Below are 18319 nucleotides of genomic sequence, written 5' to 3' on the forward strand. Positions count from 1 at the left end.
ATCTTATTTATCCATTCATCCGTCAATGGACACTTAGGTTGTTTCCATGTCTTGGCTATTGTGAATAATGTGGCAAAGAATATGGGGGTGCAGATATCTCTTTGAAATAATGATTTCATTTCCTATGGATACCCACATGTGGGATTGCTGGATCATATGGTAGTTCTATTTTCAATTTTTTGAGGAACCTCCATCTGTTTTCCGTAGTGGCTGCACCAATTTACATTACCACCATTAGTGCATGAGGATTTGCTTTTCTCCACATCCTTGCCAACACTTATCTTTTGTCTTTTTGGTAGTAGTCATTCTAACAGGCATGAGGTAATATCTCACTGTGGTTTTAATTTTTCATTTCCCTGATGATTAGTGAAGTTGAGCATCTTTTTATGTACCTGTTGGCCATTTGGATGTTTCTTTGGAAAAATGTCTATTTAAGTCCTCTGCCCACTTTAAAATCAGATTTTTTGCTATTGAGTTGAATGAGTTTTTAAATGGTCTTTTAACTTTTGTTCTTTTGCTAAGTGTTTTTTTTTTTTTTTAGTATAGTTGAAACATAATATTATGTTAGTTTCAGGTGTATACCTTTGCTGTGTTTCTAAGTGTGTCTTTTGTTGGTTGCCTTGTGAAGGAAGAGACATCTGTGTTTTTATTTACTCTTTTAAAATTCTCAGAATACAGCTTTAAGAAAACTTTTAAGCAGAACTTAGTAAGACTTTAAAATATGGATATAAAGCGGATTTCCCGTAGTAGACTCAGGATGGCAGCAAATACCTTGGGGTTATGGTGTGAGAGGACCATCGTGACAAAATGACCTATGTGAAATGCCTCTGCCAACTGAAAAGTAATCTTAAAGTTGCGTTTGACTTATGTAAAAGGCATGATTGTTAGGTTAGTGTTGTGGAGATAAGGGAAGCCTTTATATTTGGAGGCAGCAGATTACCACACAAAAACCCATACATGAATGTTTGTAGCAGTGTTATCCATAGCAGCCCAAAAGTGGAAAGAACCCAAAAGTCCATCAACTGGTGAATGAATGAAAACTGTTGTGTATATGTGCAATGCAATATTATTCAGCCATAAAAAGAATGAAGTACTGGTACATGCTACAACATGGATGAGCCTTGAAAACATGCTAAGAGAAAGAAGCCAGTCCTGAAAAAACCACATAGTCTATTATTCCATTTATATGAAATGTCCAGAAATGGCAAATCCATAGAAATGGAAAATAAATTAGTGTTTGCTAATGGCTGGGAGAGATGACGGAATGGGGAGTGACTGCTAATGTGTACTGGCTTTCTTATTTAGGGTGCTGAACAATGTTCTAAAATTAGTGGTAGTGGTTGCACAACTCTGTGAATATACTAAGTACTACTGAATTTTACACTTTAAACAGGTTAAACTTATGGTATGCAAAAAAAAAAATCTCAATTAAAAAATGCATTATGACAAAATAGCAACAGCAACCACCAGAGTGGTGGCTACTTGGGCTGTTTGGCTATCACTTGAGTCCTTCAGAACCTGGGGGGTTGGGCTTAGGGAGGAAAGCCAGTAGGGAGCAAGGAAGGAAGCATGTCTGTGGCTAGGGTGCCCATGGCTGGGCCTGAGGGGCCTCAGGATGCCCCCTTTTTGTGGAATGACTGAGTGAAGCTTCTTAGGACAGCAACTATGAGGGCTTTGTGGCAAGGAAGGAATTCCTAATGTCTTCCCCTACCACACGTAGCCTTCCCTTATCTCCTTTTCTCCCCCTCTTGGTTAGCAGCAAATGAGTCTCCTCTTCAAGGTACATGCTCTTGGGCACGCAAGCCCATTCAGTCACAGGAAAATCAGCTTTTGGGTCTCTGAGCAGCCATACTGGGTCTTATGCTGGTCAAACAGTTTGCACAGGGCATCCATATAGAGCGCATGGTATTTGTCCACCATTTCCTGGCTTGGTTTTTCAATTTTGGGCAGTGGCAGAGGCTCCCCAACTGGAGATGGGAAAAGAGAAGGGACAAGTGTTAGAATCTTCTCTTCCTTTAACCCCCTTCTTCCCTGGGCCGGATTCTCTCACTTGCCAAGTCAACTCCCAGATTCTCCCTCTCTGAGGTTGAGGTCAGGAAAGAGCTGAGGTGGACTTGGGGCTGAAAGCAGCACTCACCCACAGTGACGATAGGCAGCGAGTATGGCAGGAGCCCATAGGAGCCTTGGCAGAAGCCTCTTCCATAGAAGACACAAAAATAGAAACCAAAGATTCTGCGGAAGGAGCTCTGGAACTTGTACATCCAGCTGTCCTTATGGAATTGCACCTGATCATATACCTCAGTTTCTCCAAAAGTGAAGGTGGGGACCAGATGAGCCCTGAAGGAAAATCCCGATTTATTTCTCAAACACAGGCTAGGATGAGAACCACTCAGGAAGAACATTTGTTCCTGGCCAGGCTCCAAGCTATATAAAATCCCTGCAACATAAAGCATTTCTTCTTGCACTAAACAGGGCTCCCATATTTACTGTCTCTTGTCTTGAAATGTTCAAATCTAGTGAGAATGCTATCTCTGGGCCAGGATCACAAGGGCAAGATATGGGGGTATAGGGAAGGAAGAGGGTTTTGGGCAGAGATCCCCAGAAACTTATATCATGGTAAAGAAAAGCTTCCAGGAATTGTCATGCAGGGAAATATCTGACTCTGTTTCTACTAGTAGGAAGCAGAGAGATGATGATAATATTGCACAGATGCATATATTTTGATATGCCCATCACCCATGGGACTATGCATAAGGTATTCTGTCCCTTGAGATTAGAGAAGAGAAAATTTGTGTCCCTTTCAGGCCATAGGTAGAGAATCAGGCTCCTGAAGTCTTCCTGTGAGAGAAGAGTAAAGAGAACATGGCCTCTCTTATACAAACCTTTGTGAGTTACTAGTAATCTCTCTGCACTTTGATATATGTTACCTTACTGGATCCTCACAGCAGAGACAGTGTGGGGCACAGTGGAAGGTGGTGGTATTTTCTTTATCTTACAGATCCAGAAGTCCAGGTTCTGAAGGGGAAAGTTCACTCAGGCAGTCAGTGAATGGCACGACCTGGGCTAGAACCCAGGATTCCTTCCTCCCAGCTCAGAACTGTCTCCCCTACATTATGCTCCAACCTGATGAACAGGCCACTCAGGCAAGGTCCTTAGGTGAACTACTTTTCTCTGAGTCAGAAATAGGACAATTATCTCTGTGTTCAGTGGGCTGGCCTCCTGACCTTATGGTGCACCCCACAGTTCCAGCCTTGGGCACCTGCCCTTTACCTCCCATCTTTATCCCCCAGTTAGAGTGGCTAATAATTATCTACCACTTACTGTGTGCCAGACACATTTGGCGTTTTGTGTGGATGACTTCATTTAATAATCAAGTCAAAAAATGGGCAGAAGACATGAACAGACACTTCTCTGAAGAAGACATACAAATGGCTAACAGACACATGAAAAAATGTTCATCATCATTAGCCATCAGGGAAATTCGAATCAAAACCACATTGAGATACCACCTTACACCAGTTAGAATGGCAAAAATTGATAAGGCAAGAAACAACAAATGTTGGAGAGGTTGTGGAGAAAGGGGAACCCTCTTACACTGTTGGTGGGAATGCAAGTTGGTACAGCCACTTTGGAAAACAGTGTGGAGGTGCCTCAAAAAATTAAAAATAGAGCTACCCTATGACCCAGCAATTGCACTCCTGGGTATTTACCCCAAAGAAACAGATGCAGTGAAAAGAAGGGCCACATGCACCCCAACGTTCATAGCAGCAATGTCTGCAATAGCCAAACTGTGGAAAGAGTCGAGATGCCCTTCAACAGATGAATGGATAAAGATGTGGTCTATATATACAATAGAATATTACTCAGCCATCAGAAAGGATGAATACCCAACTTTTACATCAACATGGATGGGACTGGAGGAAATTATGCTAAGTGAAATAAGTCAAGCAGAGGAAGTCAATTATCATACGGTTTCACTTATTTGTGGAACATAAGGAATAGCATGGAGGACATTAGGAGAAGGAAGGGAAATACGAGGGGGGGGAATCGGAGGGGGAGATGAACCGTGAGAGAGTATGGACTCCGAGAAACAAACTGAGGGTTTTAGAGTGGAGGGTGGGTGGGGGGATGGGTTAGTCCGGTGATGGGTATTAAGGAGGGCACATATTGCATGAAGCACTGCGTGTTATACGCAAACAATGAATCATGGAACAATACACCAAAAACTAATGATGTAATGTATGGTGGTTAGCTAACATAATAAAAAAAATAAACCCCACAATTACCCTATGGAGTAGGTACAATTATTAGTAGCCACATTATGAAAATGAAAACACCAAGACTCAAATGGTAAACTAATCTGTCTCAGAGAGTAACAGTAAGTTATGGAGCCAGGGTTCAAATCAGGCCCCTGACTTCAGATTCTGTGCACATACTCACCATATTGTACTGCCTGCCCCTTGCACTTACCATTAACAAACAGATATAGATATTGATATTGCTAGAGATGATGTGGGCATCATCTGTATATTAGGAGAGTCCTAGCCAAGCCCCCTGATAATGAATCTGGGTTTCTGGTTTGGCTTCCTGAGAATTGGTCCAGCTAGTTTAGAAGGAGTGGATGACATAAACCTTTTAAAAATGCTATGGCCATCTCCCTTATGCACTAGTAAGTTCCATGAGGGCAAGACTCACGTCTGATTCATCTTGGCATCACCTAGCATGTGATGCTGCTCAGAGAAGGCCATCCACCCCTGCCCTGGGAGGAACACCTACCCATGCTGGAGGGCCGTGCGCACAAACCCCTTGCGCTTCTGGAGGATGAGGGTGGTGGTGTTGGGCACACTTTGCAGGGCCTCTCCCACCCCTCCTACTACGATGCCCACAAGGTTGCCAGTGCCATGGCTTAGCAGGTAGTCGATAGCTGGCTGACTCACAGAGCACACACCTAAAGAGAATCAAAGAGCAGAGAGAGGAGCAAAATAAGGGGAGGGGGAAATGGCTGAGAGGGAACACTCTCTGCTTACTCCTCATTGGCTTGTCTATGTGCCCTCTGTTCCCATGAGTCCCAGAAGTAGAATCAATGAGATGGGACCAAGGGTGTGGAGAAAAGAAGGCTGAGGGCAAACCCAGCTTGTTTCACTTTGAGGCAACATCTCCATTCATAGGAGACATTAGGTTGAAACTATAGTAGGAAGGTTTCCAGTGGGATAACCAGAAGAACTTTCTGAATCTCAACTATGATCTTACTCTTTTCTTTTCCTCTATTGCCACCAAATAGCAAAAGTTATTCTTTACTGAGCATGTACTCTGTGGCAGGCACTATATTGAACGCTTTACTTGTATGATCTCATTTAGCCGTCACACCAAATCTGAGGTTAGACTATTATCATCAGCGTCTCCTTACAGATGAAAAAAGTGAGACTGGTAGCTTGCTCAAGACCACGCAGTAGGCAGCAGAGCCAGGATTCAAACCCAGTTTAGCTCCAGAACATATGCTTTTAACTACTATGCTTTGATGGTTTTGGGTGAGAGGTGGTTGAGACATAGGGGATGGGGCTTAAAAACGTGAGTCTCCCAGCAGAGAAATGGGCCAGAAGCTCCAGTAAGTATGGTCAGAAGTACCTTTGGCCATGAGGTACTCCCTAACAAAGGGGATCCTGAAGAACCAGGACAGTGTGGCCAAGTAGGGAGTGATGCCTGGGAAGATCTTCGAGAAGCCTGTGGCTTCAGTGCAGAAGTTGCAGAAGGGTCCAAAGGTCAAGAGGCCATGAGGGTGAACCCCCATGATGTAGTTGTGCTCAGGTGACAGGTCTTCAGTCTTCAGGATCTGCAGCCATGAAAAGAAGTGCCAGAGGTGGTGAAATAAGATCACATGAAGAAGCAAAGGTGAAGACACTTCAGGGATCAGGGCGCTCTCTAAAGCAGAGCTTTTCAACAGCTAGGCCATGAGTGGGTTTCAGGGGGCCAAGATATCGGTCTCCTCAGCCCCTGGAAAGCCAGGAAGGATCTGCGGCAGGTAGAACTGCTGGACCTCTTCCCCATGGGTGGTTGCAAGTAGTTCCGGCCATTTATCTCAATGCGCTTTATGCATAGTATCATTTTGTACGAGTGTTTAAGTGAAAAGGTCGGCAAGTTCTGCTCTAAAAATTGGGGCAACGTTTGTTGTCTACTCCAAAGAATGCTCAGAGGACCAGCATAGCACTACATTTCTAGATCGTCTTCCTGATATTTTCTCCTCCCAACCCCCTTCCAGTTTCTGCCTAAGTAACTTCTATTGAACTCGAAAACCCTGTCTAAATATCACCACGTCTGTGAAGCTTTTTCTTACCCCTCATCTGAACTACTTGTGTACCATGTACCAAACTATAAATACATACTTGTCTGTCCTTCTCATTAGATGTGAGCACCTTGATGACAGATTGCATCCTACTCACTTCCCTGTACCTCTAACATGTAGTACAGAGTAGGCTTTCAATCAACGTTTGTTAAACTGAACTGAACTGTATTTGCGTTTCCACCTGTGTCATCTGGTAGGTCATGCCAAGGGTGTACAAAGTATGCTAGCAGAGTAGCGAGTACCAGCCACAACGTTGGGTCTTGAAGTATGTCTAGCCTGCCCTGAGACTTCTCTGGTATGCTCATTTTCCTTATGGACAACCCTAGTTATTTGGCATAAATGCTTAGTATTTTGGGAACTGCTGGGGATGCTGGGAAAGAGACACTTACCGTAATGGGGAAATAGTCCCTGAGGTGGGTCCAGATACACAAGTTCCTTACCCAGCCTGAACGCCTGCCACCTGAGAGAGAAATATCAGTGGGGGATGGTGTCTGTGTGTGCCAACCCCATCCCTCCCACTCACTCAGGGCTTTCCTAACAGCATGGAGGGGCCATGGCTCTGCTAGAGAGGTGGAAAAGGAGGAGACCCCAAGACGGTCCTGGCTGGCCCAGGTCCTGTGACTCTGACAACTTGGATGAGAGACCTGTGGTATGGTGAGTGGGACTCCTTGGTTACAGGTTAAGCTGGAACATTCTTTTTTTTTTTAAATAAATTTTTGTTTTTTAAAAGATTTTATTTATTTATTTGACAGAGAGAGAGACAGCGAGAGAGGGAACACAAGCGGGGGAGTGGGAGTGGGAGAGGGAGAAGCAGGCTTCCTGCTGAGCAGAGAGCCCAACATGGGGCTCCATCCCAGGACCCTGGGATCATGACCTGAGCCGAAGGCAGACCCTAACGACTGAGTCACCCAGGCGACCCTAAGCTGGAACATTCTTAGGCCATGTTCTTTCCAGGTCCACGAGTCTTACCTTGATCTGGGGTCTTCCGGTCCAAGAAAAACCAGGCAAAGTAAAGCACTGGCAGCGGCCACAAGGATGTAAACAGCAAATAAATGAACAATGGCTGCAAGATAAAAACTGATGAGGGAGCAGGTCAGACCAAAATTGTTCTGCCAGCAGAACTTGCCCATGTACATCCCCATTAAGAGCCCCCCAAACTACCCAAGCTTCTGGTCCTGGCCTTCTGCACAGTCTAGCTCCTGCCCATCCAGCATCCATGTCTACTTGGCCTTCAAACATTTCTTCTATCATCTACCATACACCAGCCCTATTTCTCTAATTCCCCATCATCCCTGTCCACTTGCTTCCTCAGCCACTCACCATTCCTCTACTCCTTCCTCCTCCCTGCCTGCCACCAGCTTTCCCCCCTGCTCCCATTCATCCACCATCTTTCCCTTCTTGTCTCCTGTCTCCTTTGCTATCCATCATCCCCAACCCCTTGTTAAACCACTAGCTCATCATCCTTCCTTGCCCATATACTATCCATATCTCCCCATACCCTGCTCACTAAGCATCTGCATCCCTCTACTTCTTCCCATTCACCATTCTTTTTTTAAAGAAGATTTTATTTATTTATCTGACAGAGAGAGAAAACGCGCACAAGTAGGGGGAGCGGCAGGCAGAGGGAGAAGCAGGCTCCCCGCTGAGCAGGGAGCCCGATGTGGGGCTCCATCAAAGGACCCTGGGATCATGACCTGAGCCAAAGGCTGATGCTTAACCGACTGAGCCACCCAGACGCCCCCCACCCCCGCCATTCACCATTCTTGTCCTCTTGCTCATTCACCATTCCTTCCATTGTCACTATCTCCCCACATGCTACCACCCCACCCCCTCCCAGAATGGAAAACTCTATGGTTTAAACATAGGCTATACTTCTCCAAGTCTGTAATTCTTTTTTTTTTTTTTTTAAAGATTTTATTTATTTATTTGACAGAGAGAGACACAGCGAGAGAGGGAACACAAGCAGGGGGAGTGGGAGAGGGAGAAGCAGGCTCCCCGCGGAGCAGGGAGCCCGATGTGGGACTCGATCCCAGGACCCTGGGATCATGACCTGAGCCGAAGGCAGTCGCTTAACCAACTGAGCCACCCAGGCGCCCCTCCAAGTCTGTAATTCTAATGCTTCTTCTGTCCCACTCCCTGTGCTTTATGCTCATGGACATATCATGCCTATTCCCTGGGCCTCATTTCCCCTTTCCAGATAGTGAGGGTTAAGAAGTGGCTGAAATTAGCCCGATCTACTCATATCTATCATGATCCTGTTCTACTCCTCTGCCTGTTCTCACTGCCTCCTGTGGCTCTATCTCTTCCTTCTCCAGGGTGTTCGTGGGACTCAAGACTCCTTGGCTTTACTCTGTAGTACCATCTGAGATGATCAAAGGTTAGATATGAGACTTCCCATGAGCATGAAGAAGATCTGACCCTGGCCTCTGACTCTGGCTTCTTGCCGTGCACTCTAGGATCAGTACTCACCTATGGCAAGGTAGCTCAAGGGCCACTGCAGAAGTAGCAGACTCTGGAAGTGTGTAGGCTGCTTGAAACAAGGCATGATGCTCAGGAGCCTGAGGAAGACAAAGATCCCAGAACACTCTTCCAACCAATGGTGCCACCAGCCTCTTGAAGCTTGCTCGATAGTGAATGCATATGATCAGGAAGATTTTCACCTGCCCTTTTCCTTCTTTGTCCTGCCCCACACCTACGACCCACTGCAGGAGGCAGGCTTTGGAGTACCAAGGACTGTCCTATCAGACCTGAGCCCTGGGCCCTGGCCATTTGCTCTTTGACTCTTTCCTGAGATTATTAAGACATCAGGATGAAGAAAGGTAAGAAGGACTGCCATCTAGTCTTAGTGACTCAGAGATCAAGAGAAGGGAAATACCTTTAACAGGCCACTCTGAGACTATGCGGGTTGTGATCTCAAGAGGGAGCTCTGGGGGGTTTGTGGGGTAGGGAGTAGGTTTTTGTTGAGAGAGACTATTGCCCTGAGGCAGTCTGGCTTGGGATGTCCCCCTCTTTTAACTTGCTATTACAATAATTTCAAAATTTCCAAATATTCCAAAAAATTTCCAAATACACACAAAACTAGAGAATGCAACAAATTTTTACCTTTATGTTCATGTTTTTTGTTCATCTTCAATAACTACTTTTTGCAATATTTGTTTCATCTATTGCCCCAATTTTTTTTTCTTGGAGCATCTTAAAGCAATTCTAAGATATCATGTCATTTCACTCTGAAATACTTCACTGTGCATACAAAAATATGAATGTTTTCTTCCATAGTGATGCCACTATCACCCTTAACAAATTTTGTAATTTTTGAATAATACCTAATATCCAGTCCACATTCAAATGTCTTTTTACAGTTGGTTAATTTGAATCAGGATCCAAACAAGGTTTACTGATTGTATTTGAATGTTATGTCTCTTAAGTCTCTCTTTCTCTCTCTTTAATTTTTCATTGTAAAATAAAACTTAGATACAGAAAACCACCTAAAACAAATGTATGGCTTAATAAATTATTATAAGACAAATACCTTGCAGCCACCACTACATCAAGAAATAAAACCCCAGAAGCCTCTCATGTGCCCCATTTCAATCACAACCCTCTTCCTCCTCCCAAAATAACCATTATCTTAACATTTTTTTTTTTCTTTTTCAAAATTGCTTTGGCTAGCCGGAGTCTTTGTGGTTCCATACACATTTTAAGATTGTTTATTCTAGCTCTGTGAAAAATGCTGTTGGTATTTTGATAGGGATTGCATTAAATCTGTAGATTGCTTTGGGTAGTATAGAAATTTTTTAAAGATTTTTACCTATTTATTTGAGAGAGAGTGAGAGAGAGCACGAGAGCGGGGTGAGGGGCAGAGGGAGAAGCAGACTCTGAGCAGGGAGTCCTAAGCGGGGACGATCCCAGGACTCCAGGATCATGACCTGAGCCGAAAGCAGACGCCCAACCGACTGAGCCACCCAGGTGCCCCATCCTAACATTTACAGTAATCTTTTCTTTGCATTTCTATGGTTTTATTATGCAAGCATACTTCCTTAATGATTATGATTTAGTCTTGCCCATTAAAAGAACTGATATGTTCCTTAAATTTTCTCTTTTTTGAACTTCTCATTTTGAAAAGTTTTAGATTTATGGGAGAGTTGCAAAGATAGTGTGGAGAGTCCCCTATACCCTCCACCCAGCTTCCTCTTATGTTAACATCTTATGTAACCATGGTATAGATATCACAGCTAAGAAACCAATACTGGTACATCACTGTTACCGCCAGAGTTTATTTGAACTGCACTAAATTTTTCTCCTAATGTCCATTTTCTGTTCCAGGATTCCACCAGGTCTCACACTGCATTTAGTAATCATGTCTCCTTAGTCTCCTCCAATCTGTGATAGTTTCTTGATCTTTCCTTTTATGACCTTGGCATTTTTGAAGTTTAAGTCTGTTTTCATTTACAGGTTTCCCCCTCCATCCCTTTCTTTTCCTGACACTACTTATGTCTTGAAGAATCCACATTTGAGGGGCACCTGGTGGCTCAGTCGGTTAAGCGACTGCCTTCGGCTCAGGTCATGATCCCAGGGTCCTGGGATTGAGCCCCACATCGGGCTGCATGCTCAGTGGGGGCCCTGCTTCTCCCTCTCCCTCTGCTTCTCCCCCTGCCTGTGTTCTGTCAAATAAATAAAATCTTAAAAAAAAAAAAAGAATCCACATTTGACCCGGAGAATTTTCCACAGCCTGGACTTTGTTTACTGCATGCTCATGGTGCACTTCAGTAGATTCTTCTGTATTTCCTGAAGATTGACATCTGGATTCAAGGACTGGATCAGACTCAGGTTTGAGCCCTTTGGCAAGATCTAAATTTGCTTTTAATACAGAACAATCCTGGGGTGCCTGGGTGGCTCAGTCTTTGAACGTCTGCCTTCGGCTCAGGTCATGATCCCAGGGTCCTGGGATCGAGCCCCACATCGGGCTCCCTGCTCTGCGGGAAGCCTGCTTCTCCCTCTCCCACTCCCCCTGCTTGTGTTCCCTCTCTCTGTGTCTCTCTCTCTGTCAAATAAATAAATAAAATCTTAAAAAAAAAGAACAATCCTCCTTCCCACCCTCTTATTTCCCATGTCATTGGCCTGTTGAAGACTAGTCTCGCTTAGAGTAAGCCAGTCTTCCAGGCCTCAGCACCAGCTCCACTAAGCAGGGGTGATGGTGTGGAGCCTTGTCCCTAAGTTAGTCCTAAATACAGGCTAAAAAGCGAAGCCCTCATTCCTCTCTCTGACTCCTGTCTCTTACCTTGTTGTAACTTCATGCCCAATGAAGCAAATTGAGTTGTAGGTTGTTTTTATTTTTGTTTTTTGCTTTTCACACTTGAAGACTGTATGCCTATAAAGGGGTAGGGACTATACCTAATTTGTCAGGGCCTCTGCCCCTAAGGCCCTTATTATTGAATGAATGATCAGTGAGTGAGTATCTTAGTTTGAGATCTTGTGATCGGGATGGTTTCTTATGGGTAATGAAATCACTGGAGTCCTATGGAGTAGTGTAACCTGGAGACCTGAGAGGGGGCCAAGAAGCTGTGCAGAAATAGAAGATAAGGGACACATTACAAAAGGGGAGAGGAAGAATGAGAGAAAGGAAAGGCAGCAGCTGACCTTTGAGTTGGTATGGCAGAAGATGTGGAGGGCCCTCGCCACTCCAGGTCTTCCTGCTGATTGGATACCAGCCTGGTCCTTGAGCAAATCCTAGCACTCAGGTGTTACAGCATCGTAGCCTACATAGGTGTTGATATCTTTGTGGTTGAAGGTGGGGACTAGCCTCTGGCAATATAAGAGAGATTTAGCCTTCTGTCTTTCCATAATAGAATTTTAGGAGCCAACATCAACTCCCTCTCCACGTTCTTTCATCCTTCTAAATTGCCTTCTCCTGGGATTTCTCTTGGATTAACTTTTTTTTAGTTGTTTTGTAATTTATTTATTTATTTTTCATTTAAATTGAATTAGCCAACATAGAGTACATCATTAGTTTTTGATGTAGTGTTCAATGATTCATTAGTTGTGTATAACACCTAATGCTCATCACATCATGTATCCTCCTTAATGCTCATCACTCAGGTATCCCATCCTCCCACCCACTTCCCCTTCCACAACCCTGGATTAACTTTTAATAATATGTGCATTTTCAGTTTTTCCCCTCTATTTCCTCCCATCGCTTCTGAGAAAAAGGTGGAAGTTGTTGAGAAGACACTCAGGCTACAGAGCTGACCCATACATATATTTTTCCTTGTAGCAGCAGATCCCATCCCTTGTTTTAGTGTTTAAAATGTATGCACTTCCACATGATAATAGTGGTATTTTTAATAGTCATTGATTGAGAAATATGGAATAAACTCAAGCACTAGGCGTATACACCACGACAGTATACAACATGTCATTTGGAAAAAATATGTGCAAACATATTCATTCTAGACAATGCTTGGGTCATGTGGGAATTTCCAGAACCCTTGTAATAATTAAATAACTCCCCCCTACTACCCAGCAATTTGCCACCTACAGTTTGGAAACAATGGCTGTTCACTTTTTTCAAAATGGAAATTAATTTGTTGTTTTTCCTGATTATAGAAATAATCCATGTAAATCACAAATATTTCAGACTACTCAGGAAAGCATAAAGGGAACAAAAGTAACTCATAATCCCATCACCCAGAAATAACCAGTTAATGTTAATATCCTTGTGTTTCTCTCTCTTAACTTTTTTTCTGTACAAATATAGACACAGATATAGTGTCACTGTAAAGAGTTTGGGCTCTTGAGTCCAACATATCTAGGTCTGTTTCTCAGCTCTGCCACTCATGTGAACTATGGCAAATCACTTACCCTTTTCCTGCCTAGTTTCCTTATCTGCAAAAAGACAAGTATAATCCTTATTACTTACACCATAGTGTTGTCGTGAGGATAAAGTAATTAATGTAAAGCACTTTATTCAGTGCTTTGCTCGTATATATACTTATATTTAAAGCTCAGTAAATGTTAGTTATTATGTATAATTTATTAACCAAAAATGGAACCATAGTCTATGTACTGTTTTGTAATTTGCTTCTTCACCCAGCAGTATACTGTGGACATTTTTCATGTCAATTTTCTTCTCTGACAACATATATAGCATTTGTTGTATGGATATGCCATGATTCATTCAACTAATCTCCTGTTATAGAAGAAGCACAAGTTTTTAGACATGCCTTTTCCATTATCTGGTCAGACTTCTAGGTCTTCTACTAGGGGGTGATCAGAAACCCTCATGTACCTGCAGATTTTTCAGTGGTACTGCTCAGTTTCCTTTCTTCCAAAATTTTTAGGATTTACTGGTACAGAACGTGGGACACTTTCTCAAACCTTTGTTAACCTGGGAGGTGGTCAAGGACCAGGAAACTTGGTCAGCAGAATCAGCCTCTCTCTCCAAGGAGATGACTGGGTCTGAAGAGAGGGCTTGACCTTTTTCTCCAAACAACTCAGGAAACAGGGTTTCATGAAGGTCCTCCCAAATCCTATTAGACCCAGCAGGGCTGCTGCTTAGATTCACCTCAGCTCCAGCTCAGGGAATGTTTAAATGTAAGCCAAGTCTGGGGCTGTGATGACACATTGAAAAGTGGGACTTGTAAGCTGTGGATCACTGAAATCAGCCTGTATCCAGGAAAAACTGGGGTAAGAAATCTGTTTATCAATCTGTTGGTTTCTATGATTTTATATTGTTTTCTTTGATTTTGGAGAAAAAAAAATTAATCTCGTCTCACCTGAACTAAGGGTGAGAGTGATTGTAATTTCCTAGCCCAGAGACTTTCTTGGTATGTGGGTAGTCCTGGCCACCCTGAATTATATCAAAGAAAATGGAGTGATGGCCAAAAGAAATTAGGAAACCTGGGAATGTAAGAACGGATTGTTAGTAAGCATACTGATCTTTTCTTGTCTTTCTCTCTCTTTTTAAACATGACCTTACAGAATTAATCATAAATCCTTGGCTAATGATACACTCTTATCATTGTTTCATGATGTCTCTCTTCTCTATCTTATCTGCCTATATTTGTTGAATCATGTTTTTCCAGTAGGAATTTCCCTCTTGAGTAGTGTCTTGTCCCTGGGTCACAATTCAGCAGCTAATTGTCTGGTCTTGGCCTTCACTTCCTTTTCAGAGGCCTGAAGATATCTTCTTAATGCCAGAGCTTTGGTAATAGAGTTCTTCTTTCCCTTATCTTCTGGCCTGGTAAGGATTTATCAGAACAGCATCAAATCCTCAAGTGAGTTCTGTCACCATAGGGTATTTTTTTTAAAGATTTTATTTATTCATTTGAGACAGAGAGATAGAGAGAGAGAGAGAGCATGAGCAGGGGAGAGGCAGAGGGAGAGGGAGAAGCAGGCTCCCCTCTGAGCCAGGAGCCAGACGCGGGGCTCGATCCCAGGACCCTGGGATCATGACCTGAGCTGAAGGCAGATGCTTCACCATCTGAGCCACCCAGGCGCCCCTCACCATAAGATATTGACAGAAAATAGCCAAAGCAGGTCATAGAGAAGGATGAACAGGCATGAGTAATTCCCCAAGCAAATGGCTGGTCATATGGAGATCTAGATATCAGAAACAAGTTGAAGTTCTAAGATCTGGGACCTCAACAAGATGTGGAGGTCAAGGCAAGAATAAACCAAAAAGCAAAGCCATTCCAAAAAGTGACAGGGCCAGTGGAAACCATTCAGTTCTGGTCTTAGGTCAAAGGTGAGTGGGGATCAGAAGAACAAGTCATCTTGATCTCTCTGTCCAGGTGATTAGAACAATCAGACAGGGGTATTGTCATTTCCCCACCTGCTTTGGCAAGCCAGTCCATCTTGTTGTGCAGTGTCCCTGGCCAACCTCAGCTTATCCATCAAGTGACACTGTCTGCCTCTGGCTATCTGCCTATTCCTTCTAATCCTGTTTTGCATTCTTAAACAATTGGATGAATTCATGCTGTGTGGTGTGTGCAGAAATAGCCAGGCTGGGGGTGGCAGGGATCAAGGATTTGTTTAGTGCAGTGTGTTAGCTGCGGGAGTGAAAACCAGAGTTTGCAAAGAAAGAAACTGTCATCACAGAATATGGGAAGACAAATGCTAACTGGGAAGCTGCTTCAGTTTCTCTAATGTCATTGAACTCTGAGCAACTAAATCCGTCAGTCTGAAGAGGAATGGTTTATGGACTACAAACTTTCTGGTGCCTACGCACCCACCCTCAAGGGATTTTTTTCTAACTCACAAGTCCAGGCACAGGTAACAGGAGAGCAATTTATCTCAGAGATTATATACCGATACAGTAGTTTACCCCCACTGGCCCCTTGATGTTGCTGAAAGATTTTACTTTCCCATCCTTTTCACCTTTGGTGCCAGAGAGACTACAGGAGTCATAAAGAATTGTAAAATGCTTCATCTTATCTTCTGGGAGAAGCTAGCTGGTGTGGCTTGACTTTTTCAAGACCCCACCTATATGTTACAAGGTATAGTACGATTGCTAAAGTTACTGTAGCTGCTGGAGGGCTTCCCTCTCCACTGCAGGGTAGTGGTGAATTACATCAGCTTGCATTGTCCTTACTCTGTTATAAAAAAAACAAAACTTCATGTGTGGTTTATTCAGCTTACAGGAATGAGAGAAATACTTGTCGTCCCAACACCATGACCTGTTTACATTTAGGCAACAGGGAGATCTAGGAGGGGCCAAGATCAACAAGCTGAGCCACATATTACAAACTCAAATGTCTCTAGGGAACAAAGATACTAGAAATGAGGGGACAGGCTGAGAGTTACAATAGGGAATGGTGGGGATTGGGGTGAACTAGAAAGGGCAGTCTCCTTCTAAAGCCCTTCAAAGTTGGTTTTTCCAACTTTTTTTGTAAAAAATTTCAAACATACAAGAAAATTGAAAGAATAATACACACTTGTTTATCATCTACCTCTTCAACTCAACAATTGCCAGTACTTTTCATGTTTATAGTATCTCTCTATATTTGAGTGTATGTACATAGGTATGTGTATGTGTGTGTGTGTTTTTGTTTTCTGAACCATTTCAAATTTTATTTTTTATTTATTTATTTTTTAAAAAGATTTTTTAAAATTTATTTGACAGAGAGAGACACAGCGAGAGAGGGGGCACAAGCAGGGGGAGTGGGAGAGGGAGAAGCAGGCTTCCCGCCGAGCAGGGAGCCCGATGTGGGGCTCAATCCCAGGACCCTGGGATCATGACCTGAGCTGAAGGCAGACGCTTAACGACTGAGCCACCCAGGCGCCCAACCATTTCAAATTTTAAAAACAACAATAACTGTACTGTCTAAACAAAACACAACTGCAAACAGATTTGGCCCAAGGGCTGGTAATTTGTGACCACTGGGGAAGAACTGGTATGAAGGGCACACACCAAGGGTGGGGTGCCTAGCAGTCTAGTCAACATCAAGAAGTCTGACATGAAACAAAGGGTGGGCCAGCAGAAATAGGCCTGGGCTGCTGGCTCCTCCCCAGCCTTCTTGTCCTAAAAAGAGTATATAATGCTTTTCAGATTGGATAGGGTTTTTTTTTCTTTGTATTATTGTGAAATACATCATAGGTATAAAAGAGTTTGAAAGAATAATTATGAGAACCCATGTGTATTTACCACCCAGCTAAAGAAATAGAATGCTATCTGTAGCTTTGAAGGCCCGTACCTGCCTCTCCCTAATATTCCCCTCATCTCCTCCCCCACCATGAAAAACCACTATACTGATGAGTTTGTCTATTATTCCCTTGCTTTTATTGGTGGTTTTATCATATATGTATATATCTGTCCATAAACAATAAAACATTGTTTAGTTTTGCCTATTTTTATATATATGCACATATATAAGATGGTATTCTGCTGTGGCTTGATTGGTTTCACTCAACGCTAAGATTTTGAGATTTATCTTTGTTGATATATGTAGCTCTGCTTTCTGTATTCCAGTGTATGAATACGGATGGATGTACCATGATTTATTCATCCGTGCTCTTATTGATAGATATTTGGGTTGTTTCCAGCTTGTTTTTGTTATTACAAACCATGCTTCCAGGACATTCTTATATATAAAAGTTTTTCTAAGATACATGCCTAGGAGTAGAACTGCTGAGTCATAGGTTCCGTGCATATTCAATTTTACTTTAACTGACTTTTTAATTTTTGGCGATTGGTTTAGTGTTGAATGCTACCTTGTAGTGGTTTTAACTTGTATTTCCCCAATTATTAAAGAGGTTGAGCATCAGTTCATAGATTTATGGGCCATATTTCTTCTGGAAAATACCTGCTTATGTCTTTTACTCATTTTTCTGATGCTTGTTTTTCTTTTACTGCTTTGTAGGAGCTCTTTGATAAAATCCATATTCTAATCCTTTGTCAGTTAGGTGCTGTGAATGTTAATACACACATCTGTAGTAACGTATAGAGGACAAAGCCTCTGGAGCCAGACTGCCTGGGTTCAAATCCCAGCTCCACCCTTCACTAACTGTAATCTCAGGCAATTAACTTCTCTGTGCCTCAGTTTCCTTAACCTCTTCATTTTTCTTATCTATCTGTGGAGTACCTAACTCATAGAGTCATTGTGCCAATTAAATGAACTGATATATGTAAAATACTTAGAACGGCACCTGCCCTGTAGTAATTAACATGTATTTCAATAGAATCCTCCCCAAGGGCAGGGATTTTTTTTTTTTTTAATTTTTTTTTATTGTTATGTTAATCCCCATACATTACATCATTAGTTTTAGATATAGTGTTCCATGATTCATTGTTTGTGCATAACACCCAGTGCTCCATGCAGAACGTGCCCTCCTCAATACCCATCACCAGGCTAACCCATCCTCCCAACCCCCTCCCCTCTAGAACCCCCAGTTTGTTTTTCAGAGTCCATCGTCTCTCATGGTTCTTCTCCCCCTCCGATTTCCCCCCCTTCATTCTTCCCCTCCTGCTACATTCTTCTTCTT

The 18319-nt window shown here is 43.0% G+C and overlaps 1 protein-coding gene across 1 annotated transcript; it reads right to left on the reverse strand.

Annotated features, from left to right (window-relative positions):
* Window positions 1-1812: 1812 nt before the first annotated feature.
* On the reverse strand, window positions 1813-8885 carry AWAT1 (acyl-CoA wax alcohol acyltransferase 1). Its single transcript, XM_032393787.1, has 7 exons — window positions 8810-8885; window positions 7310-7417; window positions 6730-6800; window positions 5626-5830; window positions 4777-4948; window positions 2138-2337; window positions 1813-1967 (listed from the first exon to the last, which is right to left on the reverse strand). Exons 1-7 carry the CDS (start codon window positions 8883-8885, stop codon window positions 1813-1815), a joined length of 987 nt encoding a protein of 328 aa, XP_032249678.1.
* Between the last annotated feature and the right edge of the window lie 9434 nt (window positions 8886-18319).

Source organism: Phoca vitulina, unplaced genomic scaffold (genome assembly GCF_004348235.1).
Source record: "Phoca vitulina isolate PV1807 unplaced genomic scaffold, GSC_HSeal_1.0 scaffold77, whole genome shotgun sequence".
Lineage (NCBI taxonomy): Eukaryota > Metazoa > Chordata > Mammalia > Carnivora > Phocidae > Phoca > Phoca vitulina.

Coding starts and splice junctions, on each gene's coding strand:
- AWAT1 (XM_032393787.1), bottom strand. CDS start 8,885: ATGCCTTGTTTCAAGCAGCCTACACACTTCCAGAGTCTGCTACTTCTG. Junction 6,801..7,309: donor CCGGAAGACCCCAGATCAAG/GTAAGACTCGTG, acceptor TTTCTCTCTCAG/GTGGCAGGCGTTCAGGCTGG. Junction 5,831..6,729: donor GGGACTATTTCCCCATTACG/GTAAGTGTCTCT, acceptor TCATGGCTGCAG/ATCCTGAAGACTGAAGACCT.